Below are 17857 nucleotides of genomic sequence, written 5' to 3' on the forward strand. Positions count from 1 at the left end.
ATTCATTGGATGTACACAGACAACTTAGATTCTACTTGGACAGGACTAAATCTTGAAGAAAATTTGAACAACTGCTGGTAGCATTTGCTGCAGGGGCAGAGGGGAAGGCTATTTCAAAGAAAACCATTTCAAAGTGGATAAGCCATTGTATTCATTTCTGTTATAAGCACCATGGAAAACCTATCCCCCAGGGGATCAGATCTCACTCCACAAGGGCTGCATCTACTTCAACAGCCTTTCTCAGAGGTGTTCCTACCAGGGATATTCTAGAAGCTGCTACCTGGAGTTCATTTCATACTTTTACCAAGAATTATCCCTTACCAATTTTCTCTAAATCCAGAGCTGGCTTTGCCACTGCTGTTTTGCAGAGCCTTATAGCTGGTCCTAATGCTGTATAAATCCATCCTCCCAACCATAGCTTTGGGAATCTACCCAAATGTAATGACTGCAACAGTGAAACACGAAGAACATAGTACAGTTGTGTACACTTACCATAAATGTAGATGTTAGTGTATTCACGGTTGCTGTCCTGGTTACCCTCCCACCAGCCCTCTGTTTTTTCTTTTACTATACCTCTACTTACTTTTACTATGCTTAAAAGCCTTTTTGGTGTATTTGCTTTTGTTTGAAGGTATATTTTTGTGTTTTTAATTACAGTGAATACAGTCTAACATCTACATTTATGGCAAGTGTACACAACTGTACTTTCTGTTTTTGTTTCTCACTGGGCTAGGCCCGTTTAAGTTAGAGGACCTAGTCCTCTGTTCTGTTTCCCTCCCTGGGCTAGGCCCGTTTAAATTAGAGGACCTAGTCTTCGGTTTATCTCCCTTTCTCCTCTTAGGGCTAGGCCCTTTTAAGTTAGAGGACCTAGTCCTCTGTTGCCTATTTGTCTGTATGGTGCTGTTTTATCTGCTTGAATATAGTTCTGTTTTGTCTTGCTGGTTATTGCAATATGTCCAAAGATACTAAGGACCACAAGCCTTCGGGCTTCAAAAAGTGTAGTAAATGTGCCCAGAAAATGTCCTTAACATATGTTCACAATTTGTGTATTGTTTGGGGGCTATTCACCTCCAAGAGTCTTGCCTGTTTTGTCATGCATTTAATCCCCGTGCTCTTCAGGAGAGGAAGAACAAACTTATTTTGAAAGGACTGTTGAAACATTCCTTTGAGGAGGAATTGACATCTTCCTCCTCCAGGTCTAAACCTCCTTTCTCTTCTAAGAAAGACAAACCAAAAGCTACAAAAAGGCAGTCTCCCACCCATTGTGTCGTCGGAGCTGCCAGACAAAATTACCAAAGTGACTACATCCTCTTCTGCTCCACTGGTCTCAATGCCAACAGAGGTTTCCATTCTGGATCCATCAGTTTTGGCTCCAGGAGCTTCAGAGCTGATAACTGATACTGCATCTCGGAGCTGGTCATCTGAACTCCGACCAGTTTCCCTGACTCTTAGGTCGCCTATATTCCAGCAATCTAGGTCTCCCACTCTATCTTCCAGGTCCTCTAGAAGCCTTTCTATTGAGGACCTTGAGAGAGTGGTGTGTAGACTGCTTCAGACTTCGGCGCTGGCAAATATACTTTCGGCTCTATTACAGTCGGCTCCAGAGCCTAATGTACCCTCACACCCTATTGATGTTCCTCCGAACTTCTCTGAGCCTTCGGAGCCAGAGTTTTCAGTGCCTCGGGTTGTGGAAAGGTCGGTTCCAGCTACCTCAGGTGGTGTCTCTGTTCCAATATCTGCTCTGACCCTTTTGGTGCCGTCCATGGGGTCTAGGGTCCTCAGTTCTCTGGTTGGGCCCGAGGGGGACGCTTGATATCGAACATCGGTTCTGAGCCTACCTCTCTGTGCTTCGGCGTGGGTAAGCTTGGACCCTACATCTGCCTCAGAGCCCATCTTCTTGGTGCCGAGGACCACCTCTGCATCTTTGGAGGGCATCCTCGGAGCCGAGAGGATCGGCCTTCGAGGTTATGAGGAGTGTGCTGTCCAGGTCTTCAGTTTCAACCACAGGTACCGACATTCTTCCCCCTAAAGTTCCGACTTCAGTCTCAACTTCCTCTCTCTCTCCCAACACAGTAGAGATGTGCAGCCTCAGGAAACCTCCATGAGTGGTCCCCAGTCTTCCAAGGTCTCCCCAGAATACCTTTCTAAGGAGCCACCTAGGAAGGAAACTTGTAAGAGGAAACATGTTGACTCCCCTGATGAGTCTGTTACATCACTCACCTCAAGGAGTCAGAAGGGTCCCCCAAGTCATCCTCTGATGATATCTCATTTGCAGATATCCTTGAGATACTGAAACAGAGAGGCGGCTGGCCCACCACAGCCCCTTCTGATGAGTCAGTGTACCTGAAGGCTTTTGGGTCTCAACCCTCCGCCTCTTGGGTATCTCCACCTTTTGACGAGCTACTGGATCTATTGAGTCGAAAGGTGTGGGAATCTCCTGATTCTGTGGAACCGGTTCGTAGAAGATCAAATAAATTTTTGTCAACACCCCAGGACCATGACTTTCTTACTAAGGGTGTTCCAATAGATGCCATGATGGTGGCAGCAGCCACCAAAAAGGAACTTGCCGAAACTTCCTTTACTATCCATCCACCGAACAAGGAGTCTCGAACGATGGATAGGTACGGGAAGCATGTCTTTTCTTCAGCGGCTTTCACAATTAGATCGCTGATCTACTTGTCTCATTTCACAAGGCTCCAGAGAGATCTCCTAAAAGAGCTGGGAGATGCTCTGCAGGATAACGTAGATGCGGTATCTCAGAAGGTCAATGCACAGATATCTTTCCTAAATTCCCTTGTGAACTCCTCCTTGTGGCTGATATCTTACACAGCTGATGGAGCGAGTAGGGCAGCGGGTTCAGGAGTCCGTCTTAGGAGACACTCCTGGATGCATTTGTGTAACTTTGCAGAGGCTTTTAAGTCTAAGTTTACCAATGCTCGTTTTGACGGATCCTCATTGTTTGGAACCAAGGTAAAGGACACACTCACCAGGTGCGAGCAGGAAGGAAAAACCCTGTCTGCCATGGGTGTCTGTTTTTCCATTCCTTCTAGACCCTATCCCAAAGGGCAGAAGGGTGGCAAAATGTGGTTCAAAAAGTCAGAGTTTTTTTCAGGACGCACAAGGTGATTCCTTCTCCAGAGGCAGCGGAGGAGGAAACAACAGTAGACGCCACCCTAGGGGTAGAGGAGGCCCGCAGAACCTGGGAGACAGTGATTCCTTTCATGGTCGTCTCTATCAGCACTCTTGAAAGGAGGCCTGACTGCGCGTCTCTGGAGCCAGTCGGGGGTCATATTTCTTTATACCCAGAAGCCTGACATATCATCACTCAAGACAAGTGGGTAATAAAGATAATTACCAGAGGTTACCATATTCCCTTCTCTTCTCCACCCCCTCAGACCAGACGAATCCCAGATGGTGCCACCCAATCACAGGGATTCAGCAACTCTAGAAATCCAAAAGTTGCTCGTAAAGAGAGTCATCCAACCCGCCCCCGCAGACCAAGTAGGGTTAGGGACTTACTCCAGATTATTTTTGGTGCCAGAAAGAACAGGGGACTTGAGACCCATCTTTGGTCTCAGCAAAGTGAACAAATCTGTACAGAAGTCCCAAGTTCCGAATGGTCACCTTACAGTCGATACCCACGTTGTTAGGGAAAGCCATTTGGATGTGCTGCATAGACCTCCAAGATGCATACTACCATATCAAAATGGACAGGGCATCAAGGAGCCACTTACGCTTCTGGCTGGGAGCCAGTCATTATCAGTTTCGCGCCCTGCACTTTGGTCTCACCACAGCCCCCAGGGTGTTCACCAAATGCATGGCAGTGGTCACGGCTCACTTGAGACGTCAGGGATTCCAAGTGTTTCCGTACCTGGACAACTGGCTCCCGACTGCCACCACCAGGCATCTACTGTTACAGGCCAGGGACGGGCATTATCTAGGGAGAACAGTCCAAGGCACGTGGCAAGAGCACGAGGCTCATTTGCATATTGATGTCTTGGAGATGAGAGCAGTGCTTCTGGCATTGCAAGCACTTCACAGCTTTCTCCCTCTAGGGTTGATTATGATCCACTCGGACAATATGTCGATGATGTGGTACATAAGCACGGTGGGACCAAATCTTACCTCCCTGCAGAGAAGCCCTTCGAGTGTGGGAGTGGGCAGTGTCTTCCCAGTGTTTTCTGGTCGCAGCACACATCCCGGGGAAATCCAGCATGATAGCCGACAGGCTCAGTAGGGCTATTCTGATGCCTCATGAGTGGTCTCTGAACACACACATTGCAGAACAAAATTTTTTGCAAATGGGGTCAGCCTTGCTGCGAGATCTATTTGCCATCCCCTCTCAATACCAAATATAGCTACTACTTCACCCTGATTCCCCCAGAAGGGGAAACACCCAGAGATGCACTTGTTCATGATTGGCCCTCGGGACTTCTTTATGCTTTCCCTCCATTCCCCCTTATATCGAAGGTAATTCAGAAAGCAATATGATCCTAGTTGCTCCTTACTGGCCTTGACAGATTTGGTTTCCCTTTCTCAGACCTTATCTAATGGACGAACCGTGGACTCTGGACCCAGTGCCAGATTTGCTGACGCATATGTCAAGGATGTTCCATCCGTCACTCCACACCCTCAATTTGAAAGCTTGGCTGCTCCTATTCCATCCCTAGTCTGGCTTCATGACTTTTCTCCTGAGGTTGTACACATTCTGACATCCTCTCGCAAACCTTCTACCAGAAAGATTTATACCAGTAAATGGAAAAGATTCTTCTTTTGGGCTGATGAGAGAAACCTCGATCCTTACACAGCTCCCATTTCTGCCATTTTAGACTTCCTTTCTCAGTTGTTCCACCAAGGTTCAGCAGCTGCCACTATTAAGGTTCAACTGGCAGTTATTTCCACTTTTCATTTGGCTAATGAACCTAATCTTATGGCTCATAGACTGTGTAGAGCTTTCCTTAAAGGGACCACCTTGTTAAGACCCCAAGTCATGGATCTGGTGGCACCATGGGATTTGAACTTTGTTCTCAATAGACTTGCATCAAGTCCTTTCGAACCCTCAGCAACATGTGATCTTAAGTTATTATCTTGGAAAACTATATTTTTAGTGGCTATCACTTCTGCAAGAAGGGCCTCTGAACTGCAAGCTTTTTCCATTAAGCCCCCTTATTTGGTGTTTCACAAAGATAGGGTCTCCTTATCGACAAAACCCTTCCTTTATTCCTAAGGTTTCTTCTCAAGCCAATATTAATCAGTCCATTGAATTGCCTGTTTTGTTCTCTAATTTTTCTAACAAGGCAGAGTACAAATTTCACCAACTGGATGTGCATAGACAATTGTGTTTCTGTCTGGACAGAACTAAAGATTTCAGAAGGTCAGATCAATTGTTTGTTTCCTTTTCAGATACTAAGAAGGGCCTTCCAGTTTTTAAAGTCACATTATCTCACTGGATTTCCAGCTGCATTTCCTTTGTCTTTTCATCCAGTGGCAAAGATCTTCCCTTCAAGGTGAAAGCTCATTCTACCATTTCTGTGTCTACCTCTGTAGCTTTTCAGGCTAAAATTCCAGTAGACAACATTTGTGCTGCAGCAACATGGGCTTCACCTCATACATTCATTACTCACTACAAATTGGATATGACTTCCAGGAACAGGTCTTCCTTTGGTTCCACAGTACTCTGGAGCATTTTCCAATGAGCCACCCAAGATGAAGGTGCTAGTGACGCTGTCCCAAGAGTAAGAATGAAGGCGAGACAGGACTACAGAACATAAAGAAGTTATGTACCTACCATAACGTTCGATATTTGTAGTCCATCTCGCCCTTCATTCGTACGAACCCACCCTCCTGCCCCCTCCTTGAGGACCTGGGGGTAGAGTATTTCCTGTCTGTTTGGTTATGTTAGTCCTTTCGAATTGGTTTGTTCTTTGTCGCTGTATGTTTCTCCTTGCAGCAAACAAGATCTCAGTTGTGTTAGTGATGCATCATGGGATACCTCCTAGCCATGAGCCAACCAGAAGTTTTCAAGCTAGAGTATAGCCGAGTCGGAGCCGAACTTCGGCTCCGATCCCAAGAGTAAGAATGAAGGGTGAGATGGACTACAAACATTGAACATTATGGTAGGTACATAACTTATTTTTTAACCTGTTCTGTAATGCATTTGTAAGTTGTGAAAGTATAAAACATTACTGTATTTTAAGAATAACAAAAGCAGGATTACAACACCAAGGAGCTTGGAAAAAATTAAGGATAGGTAATTTTTGTCCATTCAGGTGTGCTTTTTTTTTCAGATCCTAGTACTAAATGCAGAAGAGATCCAAAAAAGGTTAATTTTCTTATGTGTGCATTGTGAGACTTAATGTGGGGAAAGTGTACATAAAAATTTTTATTTTTAACTGAAATTCAGCAAGATTTAAAACAAAATTATCCCCCATAAAAAAGACTTGGTTTGCACAACCAGTGGAGGATCTGCCTAGTCATAAAGGCACTTCAGGGTACAAGTCCATCAGTGAATGCTGGTAATCATGAATGCTAAATGAATTTGCTAAAGAGGTGGCTGTGTGCAGCTAGGATAGGTGGAAGAGTATTAAATCGTAATTGGTAGAAATAAGTGATCTAATGTCTAGTCTGGTGTGTTGGGGTGGGTAGTCCTGTTGAATGCTTTGTGATTTAACATGCAAATATAGGTAAACTGAAGAGGGGGGACGACAAGGATTTTGCTTTCCTATCTTGTGCTTTTGAGATGATTTGTCACATCCAGAAAATACACTGGCAACCAAATGCATTATTTTGTTTTGTAATAGTTTCATGCCTTTTGAGATGGCTCCACTGCATTGCATTTTAGGGGCTTTGCACTAGAAATACATTTACAGAGCAAGCCAGGTAATAGTGGCTCGTGTTCAGGCTGTGGTAGAAAGTGCTAGAATATATAAGCCAACCCTTTAACTTGCTTCTTGCTAAGGGGGGTGGGGGTATCTTGTAGTGATTCTCTGTTAGCTTTCAGACCCTGTTGGAGGGAGGGAGAGCGAAGTCTGCAAGTTTGGTGGGCTTTTAGGGTTAGGATGCTTATAGTGGGGAGGGACCCACTGGAATGACCTGGTTGCACCGTTGGGTGGATGCAAGATAAAGGAGGACCTTGCGTATGGAGGTAAAGCATGCCTAATGGGGTTAATATATTTGTAGGGACTATTAAGCATATGGGGCTTATAGGCTGGGAGATGTAGTCTTGTTATCTCCTTATGCTGTTTAGCACAGTTTTTGTCAACATTGGTGTGGGGGGGTACTAAAGGCAGTGCCATAATTTTTTGTGGTAAAAAATTTGGGAGCAGTGAAGTGCTGGTGTGGAGTTTATTTTAACTTGATGTGGGGATTATGCATTGAGCCTGTAAGTAGAGGAAGGGCAGTGTATGGTAAACTGGGAAGAGTAGCTGTGCTGGCCCAGTGAAACTGTCTAGAACTCTATTTGAAGTGGCCAGTCTCCTGTCAGCCCTCTGTCATGAAGGTTAGCTTATCAGCCAGTGAAGGAATGTCTTGGGCAATTTCCAGCCAGTCGGGAAGGGTTGGATTCAGAAAGGCCTCAGGGAAATTGCTGTCTAAGTTGGATGAGCTAGTGTGCCAAAAGTGTCAGAATAGAGAGGGAAAGATAAGAGTGGTATGATGCCAAGCAAAAGTATAAACTGCAGGAGTAGCGGTTGCAAAGTGGAAGACCATCTCTGGTAGAGTTTCTGGTTGAGCCTTGAACAGCAGCTGCCGTTTAAAAGGTATACTTAATAGAACATAAATATTGTGCAAGATGGCCATAAGAATCAATAAGAAAAGGTTAGATAAAACTTGGATAAGAGACTAGAAAGGCAATTTGAAAAGAAACCATGGGAGTATATCTGTATGGCTCCCAAGTATGCAGCAAAGTCCAGAAGGTTTAGGATTTTTGCCTGGGTATTTTTGTACCCCAGGCAGACTTCAGAGAATTTTTCCTTGTGTAGATAACAAATGTTGGAGGTGTTATAAAGACAGAGGTAATTGGGAACCTGTTTTTTTTTTTTTGTGTGTGTGTGTGTGTGTGTGTAACAACTTGGCAGATTTAAAAAAATTCCAGACGAGTACATTGTCAGAAATGTTGGGGGAGCAAATGGCTGTAAATATGGAAATGACTTTTTTAAGCTGGGATGTAGAATAAGTCTAAACCAATTGTAATTGGAAATGCTATATATTGTAAAGGAGGTAAAAGAACTGGAGCCGAGAGCTTTAGAAAAAAAGGAAGTATATTACTTAGAAATTATATTTGTGAAGAATAATGTTCAGTAGGAGGAGTGTGGTTTAAAGGAGTGCAGGAATTGAGCAATTTACATGAGATTGAAATGAATAATGGTAAAAAGAAAACAAATGTGTGTATCATATGGAAATAATGAAAATGTTACTATGGCCTTTTTTTCTTTTAATGTATGTGTATACATAAGTGATTGTTTAAAAACTGAAATGTAATAGCGATATTTAAAAAAATGTGAATTGGGGCCTGGAAGGATGCATACTCAGTAGAAAAGTGGAGGGAGTTTGAGAGTGATAATAAAAACTAAGTGGAAGTGAAAATTGTAAAGTGCAGTTAAGATATATGAAAAACAGTGGCAATCAAATAGACAACGAGAAACCTACTTGATAGGGTTAAAGAGAACTGAAAAATAGTGGGAATACTTGGGGTGCTCTGACTTTCCAGTGAAAAAGGATTACATTGTGAGGCCATCATGGAGTGAGAAATATGGTATCAATGCTAGAGGGATTGCTAGTGGGCCTATGGCATGGGGGAAATAAAACCCTAAATGGGACTGATGTTCAATTAGTAGTGCAGGACTGGAGAGACTGTGTGTGAGGGGGTGGAAGTGAGAGGCTGACATGAGCTCTCCCATCTTGGAGAGAGCGAATCAGCCTAAGCATGCTGCAGTGTTAAGAGCCTGGCAAGCTCTGTGCTGCAAGTGGGTCTCTGCTTGTTCAGAGATTGCACATGCACCTACTGATGCAGCAGATAATGCAGAGTTCACTAAGGTTGTCATGGGGAGGTAGTGGGTGCTAGGATACACTACTGGCAGCAGTGTATGATGCTGTATATCAGCATTCTTGACATCCTCTCAGGCCTCAAAAGTGGAATTGGGTTGAGTTTGGGGAGGCTACTGTGGGTCCAGTAGAGACCCAGTGATAGGAGCTTGTGGCAGCAGACTGTCATTTGTGAATGGGGAGAAGGAACAAATAACAGTGGATGGAAGCCTGTTGAGATTCTTGGGTAGTGGCATTACCTCATCTGGTAAGCCATGTCAGCCTTTTTCATTGGTGGCCAGTGGTGTGCACAGATGATGTTGCAGAAGCCATTTGAGTGGATTAGTAATGTGACTTTTAGGATCCCAACAGAGGAGGCCATACAGCTAATAGAAATGGAGGAATTAAACCCTGAAGGAATGTTTGGGTGTGTTTATCTAGTGAGCCTCATGGGTGCCTGTGCCATTGGTGGTTTACAGTATGGTCAGGAAGACTCCTGCACTCATGAAGGGCGAGAAGGTAAATATGAATGTGAACCTTTGTTGTACTGCTCTTGGAAAGAAAGGAAAACTTTTTATAATCATATGCCATTTAAAAAGATGTGGGTCATCATGTGTGCCAATCCCTTTATTTATGCAACTAACCAACTAATTAATTTATGCAACCACTAAAACATTTGATTGCATTTAATTTACTTAATTCTTCTGCACAGTTTTGTCAACACTGACATTCCAAAGTCATATCGCCTAAAGAATGATGCACAAAAAGAATAAATGTATTGTATTCTTTGCAAGAGTATCAAGCCCCTTGTAACCCTACTCGCTGGGAACTGTGCCACTCTCTCATGACTGCTTGGATAACTTTGAGTTACAGTACTTCAGAGAAGGGGTACACCCCCTACCCAAAGTAATGCAGTCTCAAAATTGGAGTATGAGTAGGGAGGGATTGATACTTCGCAGCTCATGGAGGTGGTAATTCAGCAATTTGACTTCATACTGCACCACTGTATGATGGAGTGTTAAGTACGGTATAGTGACATTTTGGGGAGTGTTACTAGTCATCCTGAACTGTAATTTATTTCTTTTGTTTTCCTAGCAAGCTTGCAGACGAGCAGATGAACCCTCCAGAAATTTGTCATGCTGATGAATGTCAACTTTATGGTAAGTGCAATGAAGAGCATAAGTCTAATTTGTACCTTTGCTTGTAGTCATTTTTCTGTATGTTTTTAAGACGGTAAGGTTTGTTTTATTTAGTTAAATAAGCCATAATATTGTAGTAAATGCTGCCTAGTTGCAGACACTGCAAGCCATTATGTTAACATTCCGTCTGAGTAGCTTTCTTCCACAGTCAGCAAGTCACGCCGACATTTGCAGATGGCTTTAATGCAAGACATGCAAATTTAGTGAAGTCTGGGAGGTGGTATAAGTTAATTGGTGTGAATTATACTGATATACTTGAATTTCATAGTTGGTAGGTGAATTTGTTTTAAACAATTTATTTATTCATCTACTAAAACTAGTGTATGAAGTACTTGAGTCAGGCGTTCAAGAAAAGTTGCGTTATAATCTGTATATGCTGCTTTTGATTTTAAACTTTGATAATTACATCTACAGTATATGATGCTCATGACAGTTGAATTGTTCACTCTGGCCAGCATTCACTAATTATTTTATGCAAGTGAGAGCAGTCTCCAGGCTGAAGTCGGTAATTATCCTGAACTGCTTTGTGTAGGAAATGAGCATATTATTCCTGCATCTGTCATGCCCATGATTCTGTCTTTTAAAGTCAGAGGCAGGTTTTCATTAGAAATCCTAATGGAGTTTGAGTCCCACATCCTCTAACTTGGAAATTGGACACCCTGTCTTTTCCTTGGAAAGGAACATATCTTTATGCTTCTCTCCTCCTCATTTGCCTTGAGTTCTGCACAAGATCATACAGAACTTGCATAAAATCTTGCTGGTGATTCTCTCTCGGCCCATATGGCACTGATTCCCCCTTCTTTCTCACTTGGTCAGGCACAGTCACAAGTTAACTCACTGGGTGGATCTTCTCACAGAACACAAAGTATCTCTTATCCATCATCATCTGTCCACTACTCAAGTGACACCTTGGGTGATAGGGTCTTGATTCCTTTTAGGTACCTCTTTTCTGATGATGGTTCTGCAGGAGGCCAGGAAACCCACTACCACAAAATCATATCTGTCCAAATGGAAAAGTTTTTCTGGCTGATGGCTCTCACCATCAAGATCCCCTATCTGTGGAGGTACTCTGGTTCTCTCTTACTTGTGTGATCTGCTCCATGCTGGGTTGACATATTCTTCAGTTAAAGCTCACCTATCAGCAATCTCTGCTTGTCTGCCTTGAGGTTGGGCAATTTTTTAAAGGTATCTTTCATATCAGGCCTCCCAGGAAGCCGATTTCACCTTCTTGGGACCTCACTTTTGTACTTAAAAAAATTGACCCAGGCTTCTTCTGATCCTGCTTCTTCAGCTTCCGTGCAACATTGTACTTGGAAGACTGTTTTTCTTTTGACTCTTATTTTATTCAAGAGACTATCTCAACTTCAGGCTCTCATGGCTATTCCTCTTAGTTTTTTTTTTTTTGAAAAAACAGGGTGTGTCTTCATACTAATCTTTCTTTTATGTCAAAGATAGTCAATGAGTTGTCCCTTAATCAGTCTATTTATCTTCTTTCCTTTTTTCCATCTTCACAGTCTGCCACTGAGAAGGTTCTTCACACCTTGGATTTACATAGACAGCTCAGGCATTATTTAGCTGAAACTAAAGTCATTTGTAAATCTGGGCAGCTTTTTGTTTCTTTACATCCCAGGCCGTTGGGTTTGTTTCTTAGCAGACTGTTTCCTCCTGGATTTCTAAGGCCATTTCCTTTTGTTATTCTTTTCATAACAAATGTCTGACCTCATACTCAGAGGTACATTGTACTAGGTTGGTTGGCTCCTCTGGTTCCTTTTTCAAGGGTTTGGATACTAGCTACATCCCTGAGACTGCAACTTAGTCCTCTGTTCATACTTTCACTAAACATTACAAGTTTTGTGTTATTTCCAGGGACAGGGCAGACTGACAGGACTGCATCATGCTTGAGTTTGTATAGGGCTGTTCTGTGCTTTCTTCCTACCGGCTTCCTCTTAGCTGTTGTGCTGTCCCTTAGATGAAGAATACTGCAACAGTGTTATGGAAGAACATAGTACAGTTGTGTAAAATCTTACCATAAAATGAGATGCCCTTCTCACTGTTACAGTATTCGGTCCCTCCTTCCTTCCCCCTCAGTTCTAGCTCTTGTCCTGATTTTTTGTTCCCCTCCTAGCCAAGGGGCTCTTGTTTCCTTATACATCTACTCTTTTTTTTTTCCTTCTTAATGTACATGTTCTCTTTCATTCCCTGAGGGTATTCTGTTCCTCCCGGGGCTTTTCAGTTCTTAGTGCTTACATCTGTACATCACCTTTATGCTGTACACCTTGTGGGGGGAGCATGTGTGTGTGATGTACAATGCCTATAATTTTAAAGGCTTTGGTATTAGTGGCAGGGCATTGGGCTATACTTGGCAGGAGATCCCTTAGGTGAAGAATACTGCAATAGGGAAGAGGACATCTACTGTTATGGTAAGATTTTATAGAACTCTACTTTTTCCAACCTTAGTTCTTGCTTCCAGCTTTTCATGTGTCCTCCTTTTTAACTGTATTATTTTGTCAGGGAATGTAAATGCGACTATTGCCCTACTCATAAAATTCCAGCTACCTCTGCTGAATGCTTTCTCTGATTCAAGACTGATCAACAATCGCATTGTTTTGTTTTGCTTGGCTACAGTCTAGATCTTCATTCTTCTTTTAATGTCTGATGTTTTCCTCCCCTCCACAAAACCATGTTGATCCATATCTGTCAGTTATGGTATCATCTTTGTCATTCTCTTAGCTAATTTTGAAATTTTGAGATAAGCATTTTATAATCATGGTTTATAATTGAAATGAATTTACATGAAATCTGATCTGAAGGGTCTTTTCCCTCTTTCAGTAATACAGCTGCTTTCTTGCTAGCTGCTGGTACATCCCTCACTTTTAAATTACTGCTAGACAAAGCATTCCAGATGTTAATCAGTCTTCCCTCCTAACATTGAAATTTACATATATCTGTTCCCAGACATTTTCCTGATTGATTACACATTACTGTTTTTATTTCATCTCTTCCTGTCTTAGCTGTTCATTGTTGAGCTTCATATTCTCCTAAATGTGGGATAACTAAACGTTCCATAAATAGTTCTGTTTGTACCTTTTTTAATTTTCCCTATTTCTCTGTTTTATACAAAAGTTTCATAAAATTTTTCTTATCTCCTCACCACACATACCCCCTTTCTCTCCCCTGCAAATACTTTCAACCCCATCTATTTCCTAAGCTCTCCACCCTAATTTTGCCTGTACACTTCCACTACATTTTATCTCTTCAACTTCCTCATGCTGAACATGCCCTCCTTAATCCTTCATACTATCCGTGTCCCATCCTCACTTCTTGTACTACTAATTCCTCTTTATTATGCTACTTCTTACTCTCACAAAATACCCCTATGCCTACCATCTACTCAAACTATCCCTTGTACTTACCTACAACCATCTCTATCTACCCACTGTAACCATATATCGTCCGCTCTTATTCCTCCCAAAACTCTGTACCTTTTCCATCCCAAACACTTCACCATAACAAAAACATTCACTCTTGTACTACTGCTAGCCCCAAATAGCTTCACACATCATAAACCCAAAAGACTAGAGATACTCACAATAATGACCTGGCCTTATCTGGAGATATCCATCCCAACCCTGGCCCCCGCCTCATTACTAACAACTCACCCACACCCCCTACTTCCCCCCCTGGAAACAATTATATTCCCCCTCCCACTTCTTCTACCGCTTCCTCCCCTAACTCCCTTAAGTTCTTCACTATCAATGCTCAGAGCCTCAATAACAAAATACACCAATTACAAGCTTGGATTTGCCACAACCAACCTGACATCTTAGCCATCTCTGAAACCTGGCTAAAACCCCACATTGCTGACTCTGAAATCTTAACTCCTGGTTTCTAAATCCACAGAAGTGACCGATTAAATAAAAAAGGTGGAGGCTCTGCACTAATCTTCTCTAACCTCCTCTCCGTAATCCCTTTACAAATCCCAACTCCACAATTCAAAAATGCTGAACTAACAGCTAGTCTCCTATGACTAAATAAACATAAGAACATCTGCATTATCTCCCTATACATATCCCCAGGTGACAACATCCCTACCCTCGAAAATATTCTTTACTGGGCCTCAACAAAAATCAAATTCGAAACCTACATTCTAGGTGACGTTAACATTGATTGGAACAAAATCAACTCGTCTTCCCCCTCCCTATTTATTAACCTCTACAACTTCACCCAAGTAATCCACTCAACCACCCGTCCTAACAAAAAACATCCCCCAGGATCCACCGTTGACTGGATCCTAGTCTCTCATCCAAACAATAGAATTCTTTCTGGCACTATCCCCGACACCTTTAGTGACCATCTCCCCACTTTCATACACCGCTCAGCTAATTCCACCCAATATCAACACCATTACATCCACACCGTAATCTCAGCAACTTTACCCCACAATTTTCTCAAACATTTTTAAACAAATTAACTGGCAGATCCTAAATACTCTTCCCCTAAACAATGCTGTAGAACAATTTAACTCTATCTTCCTAAATACTCTTAACTCCCTAGCCCCACCAAGAAACAAACGAGTCAAAGCTAATTCTGCTCCTTGGCTATCCAAAGAAACAAAACAATTCATGCATCAAAGGGACAAATCCTGGAAGCTCTACCAGAAAAATAAAATGCCTTCATCCCTGCTCCAATACACCCAACTCTGCAACCAAGCAAAAAAACTAATCACCCTGGACAAAAAAACTACTACAATAAACTCCAGTCCAGCTATAATAAGAACCCAAAACATTTCTGGAAATCAGTTAACTCCCTTCTCCATCCAGGATCCAGGAGTAACCCCTGCCCTGACCCTAGTATAACTGACACAGAACTAAGCTCTCACTTCAACAAATTCTTCACTGAATCTATAGCTAAGCTAACTAAATCCTTTCCAAACAATAATACATCCAACTCTCTTTCCTCTACACCTAACAACCCTTTTAACTGCCCTTTCAATTTCCAGCTGAAACCTGTTTCTACCACATTTATAAAAAGGCTCTTATCCAAACTAAAGCCATGCTCTAATGCCCCTGACAACATCCCCTCCTCCTTCCTTAAATGTGCTGCTGAAGGCATTGCTCTCCCTATCAGCATCTTAATTAACAGATCTCTAAAAGAATCGTACGTGCCTATTCTTTGGCGCTCAGCCTACATTCTACCTCTTCATAAAGGAGGCAAAAATACTAATATCTCCAACTTCCGCCCAATTGCCCTACTCTCACCTATATCAAAAATTCTAGAAAAATGTGTCCACCACCAACTCATGCCTTTCTTAACCCAGAATTAACTCCTAACACTCACCAACATGGTTTTCGCCCTGGCCACAGCACCATTACTGCCTTATTATCCTCCTTAGAAACAGTCAATCAAGCCAGGGATTCTTGATTACTAGTTTCCACTGTACTGCTAGATCTTTCTAAAGCTTTTGACACCATCTCTCACAAACACCTTCTCTTTCATCTAGCCAACCTTCATCTCTCCCACGATACTCTATCCTGGTTCTCCAGCTACCTATCAGACAGATCTGAAGCTGTCAGATGGAAAAACTCTACCTCCTCCTTCTTACCAACACCCACTGGCGTTCCCCAGGGGTCCATCCTTGGACCCATGCTTTTCAACATCTTCATAAATAACCTTCACACTGCCATCCCAGACACATCAGTTATCCAATACGCTGATGACTCTACCTTAGTCTGTGCTGCCTCTAACCTTCCTGAACTACTCACAAAAACCCAAATAGCTTTTTCCACTACTGAGAACTGGATGCACCAAAATCATCTCTCTCAACTCTAATAAATCTAAAATTCTTCTTTTTCCTTCCTCCAGGGCTTTCACTTTTGACAAAAATGCTTTCAAAGTCCTAAGCCAAACCACCTCTACTATAGAAGTGGTCCCATCTGCAAAACTCCTTGGCATCACCATAGACGAGCACCTTAAATTTGATATCCACTTACAACAAAACATAAAGAAAACCCACCAAAAGCTAGGTATGCTCTATAGGAACAACCACTTTCTCTCTAACTCCTCTAGGCATACCTTAGCAACTACCTATCTTCTACCATCTTTACTATATGGAGCTCCGCTCCTAACTAACCTGTCTGCTTCCAGCACCTCTAAACTCGAAATTTGCTATAATAAGATCTCTAAATTTGCAACCAAATCCAAAACCTCTACCCACCATTGCCTTTCCCTACAATCTCTGAACTGGCTAGAACTCTCTAACCACCTAGACTATCTTCAACTAACCACTGCTCACAAATTAATATTCTACCCTGATAAATGCCCAGCCTTAACAAACATCCTTCCTCCGTACATCCCAAATAGAGCTCTAAGATCTGAACACCAAAACTTAATCTCAATCCACAAGCCCAAACGCCCTGCTGGCCAACTCCTCCTCTAGGCAGGAAATGGAACTCTCTCCCTCCTTCACTTAGAACAACATCTAACTCAGAATCCTTCAAAACCCAACTTTTCTCTTACCTGTCTTCTAAACATAAATGTTCCTGCTTTCATCCCACTTAAATGTAAATAACTACCCCATTGAACCCTCCACTCTCCTCACTTCACACTACCCTAGAACTATTATTTTTCTATTGCTGCTAAAACAAACTTAAGCTACTTCTCAGTTTAAGTAATTCTCTTTCTCTACTCCTTGTATGTAAATATTGTAAATATCAAGTAAACGCAGATATCGATATTACAGACAGTGGAAACTTGCTGCTCTGAAGGGAAACAACTGAAAATCTGTTTATCTACTTTCCTTAATGATGTTTGTTATGTAAACTGTGTATGCATTTGCTTTTTTTTTTTTTTTTTTTTACTCACTGTTTGAATGCATTTATACATGTATTTTTTACCTTCAAGACTATATAACTTAGATTGTATCTGTGTTGCTTATGGAGTTTTTCTCCCCGGGCCTCCACTGAAAATGGGCATGTTCTGGCCCAGTGGACTTCACCGGTAATCAAACTGGAAATAAATAAATTTCTGAAATGTCTCTAAAACCTGTATAGGATCTCTGGTTATTTTTCTTGTGATGTGCTTCCTCAGATTGGGTACAACTCTCTTTAATTTCATTAAGTTGTAATGCTGAAAAGTTTTCTGCTCCGGTTATCGAAAATAGTTGCTTAATAGCAGACTTTTAAGCCCATGCATAATGTCCAAGTAGTTTTCCTTTAGTAGTCTGCATTTACTTTTTTTCTGGTTGTGCTGCATTCACCTTCTTATGTAGTAGCTTAACCTTTATCATCAAATTTAAATAATTCCTGATGTTCTTCATTCCACATTGCTGCAGTCCTAACTATTGGGTAGTCCGCTGTCCAGTCGGCCCGAATACCAAAGTATATGGCTGACGTCGGTCACGGCGCATTAGACTGACGTCAGTACGTCAGGGTACTAATGCGCATGACCGACGCCATATCCTCAGTCTTTTTTGCCGCATGGTCCGATGCAGAAGCAATTTTGCGAGTGCAGGTTGGCGTTCTGAAAGTTTCTGAAGTCAGAGTTTCAGACCGAATCAAAGTTGGCTAAGTACCCGTTGGGAATATTTTGGTTTTTCTTGCCTCAGTATTTAACCGGATGTCAGAAAAAGTGAATAACTG

At 42.2% G+C, this 17857-nt stretch overlaps 1 protein-coding gene across 1 annotated transcript in view; it reads left to right on the forward strand.

Annotated features, from left to right (window-relative positions):
• LOC122795987 (poly(A)-specific ribonuclease PNLDC1-like) overlaps window positions 1–17857 on the forward strand; it is a 1803424-nt gene that overhangs the window by 1581503 nt on the left and 204064 nt on the right. Inside the window, exon 13 of the mRNA XM_044064467.1 lies at window positions 10117–10181. Coding sequence (XP_043920402.1) covers window positions 10117–10181 — 65 coding nt within the window. The remainder of the gene's footprint in view (window positions 1–10116; window positions 10182–17857) is intronic.

The sequence above is a fragment of the Protopterus annectens genome, chromosome 2.part2 (assembly GCF_019279795.1).
Source record: "Protopterus annectens isolate FY-2018-M chromosome 2.part2, PAN1.0, whole genome shotgun sequence".
Lineage (NCBI taxonomy): Eukaryota > Metazoa > Chordata > Ceratodontiformes > Protopteridae > Protopterus > Protopterus annectens.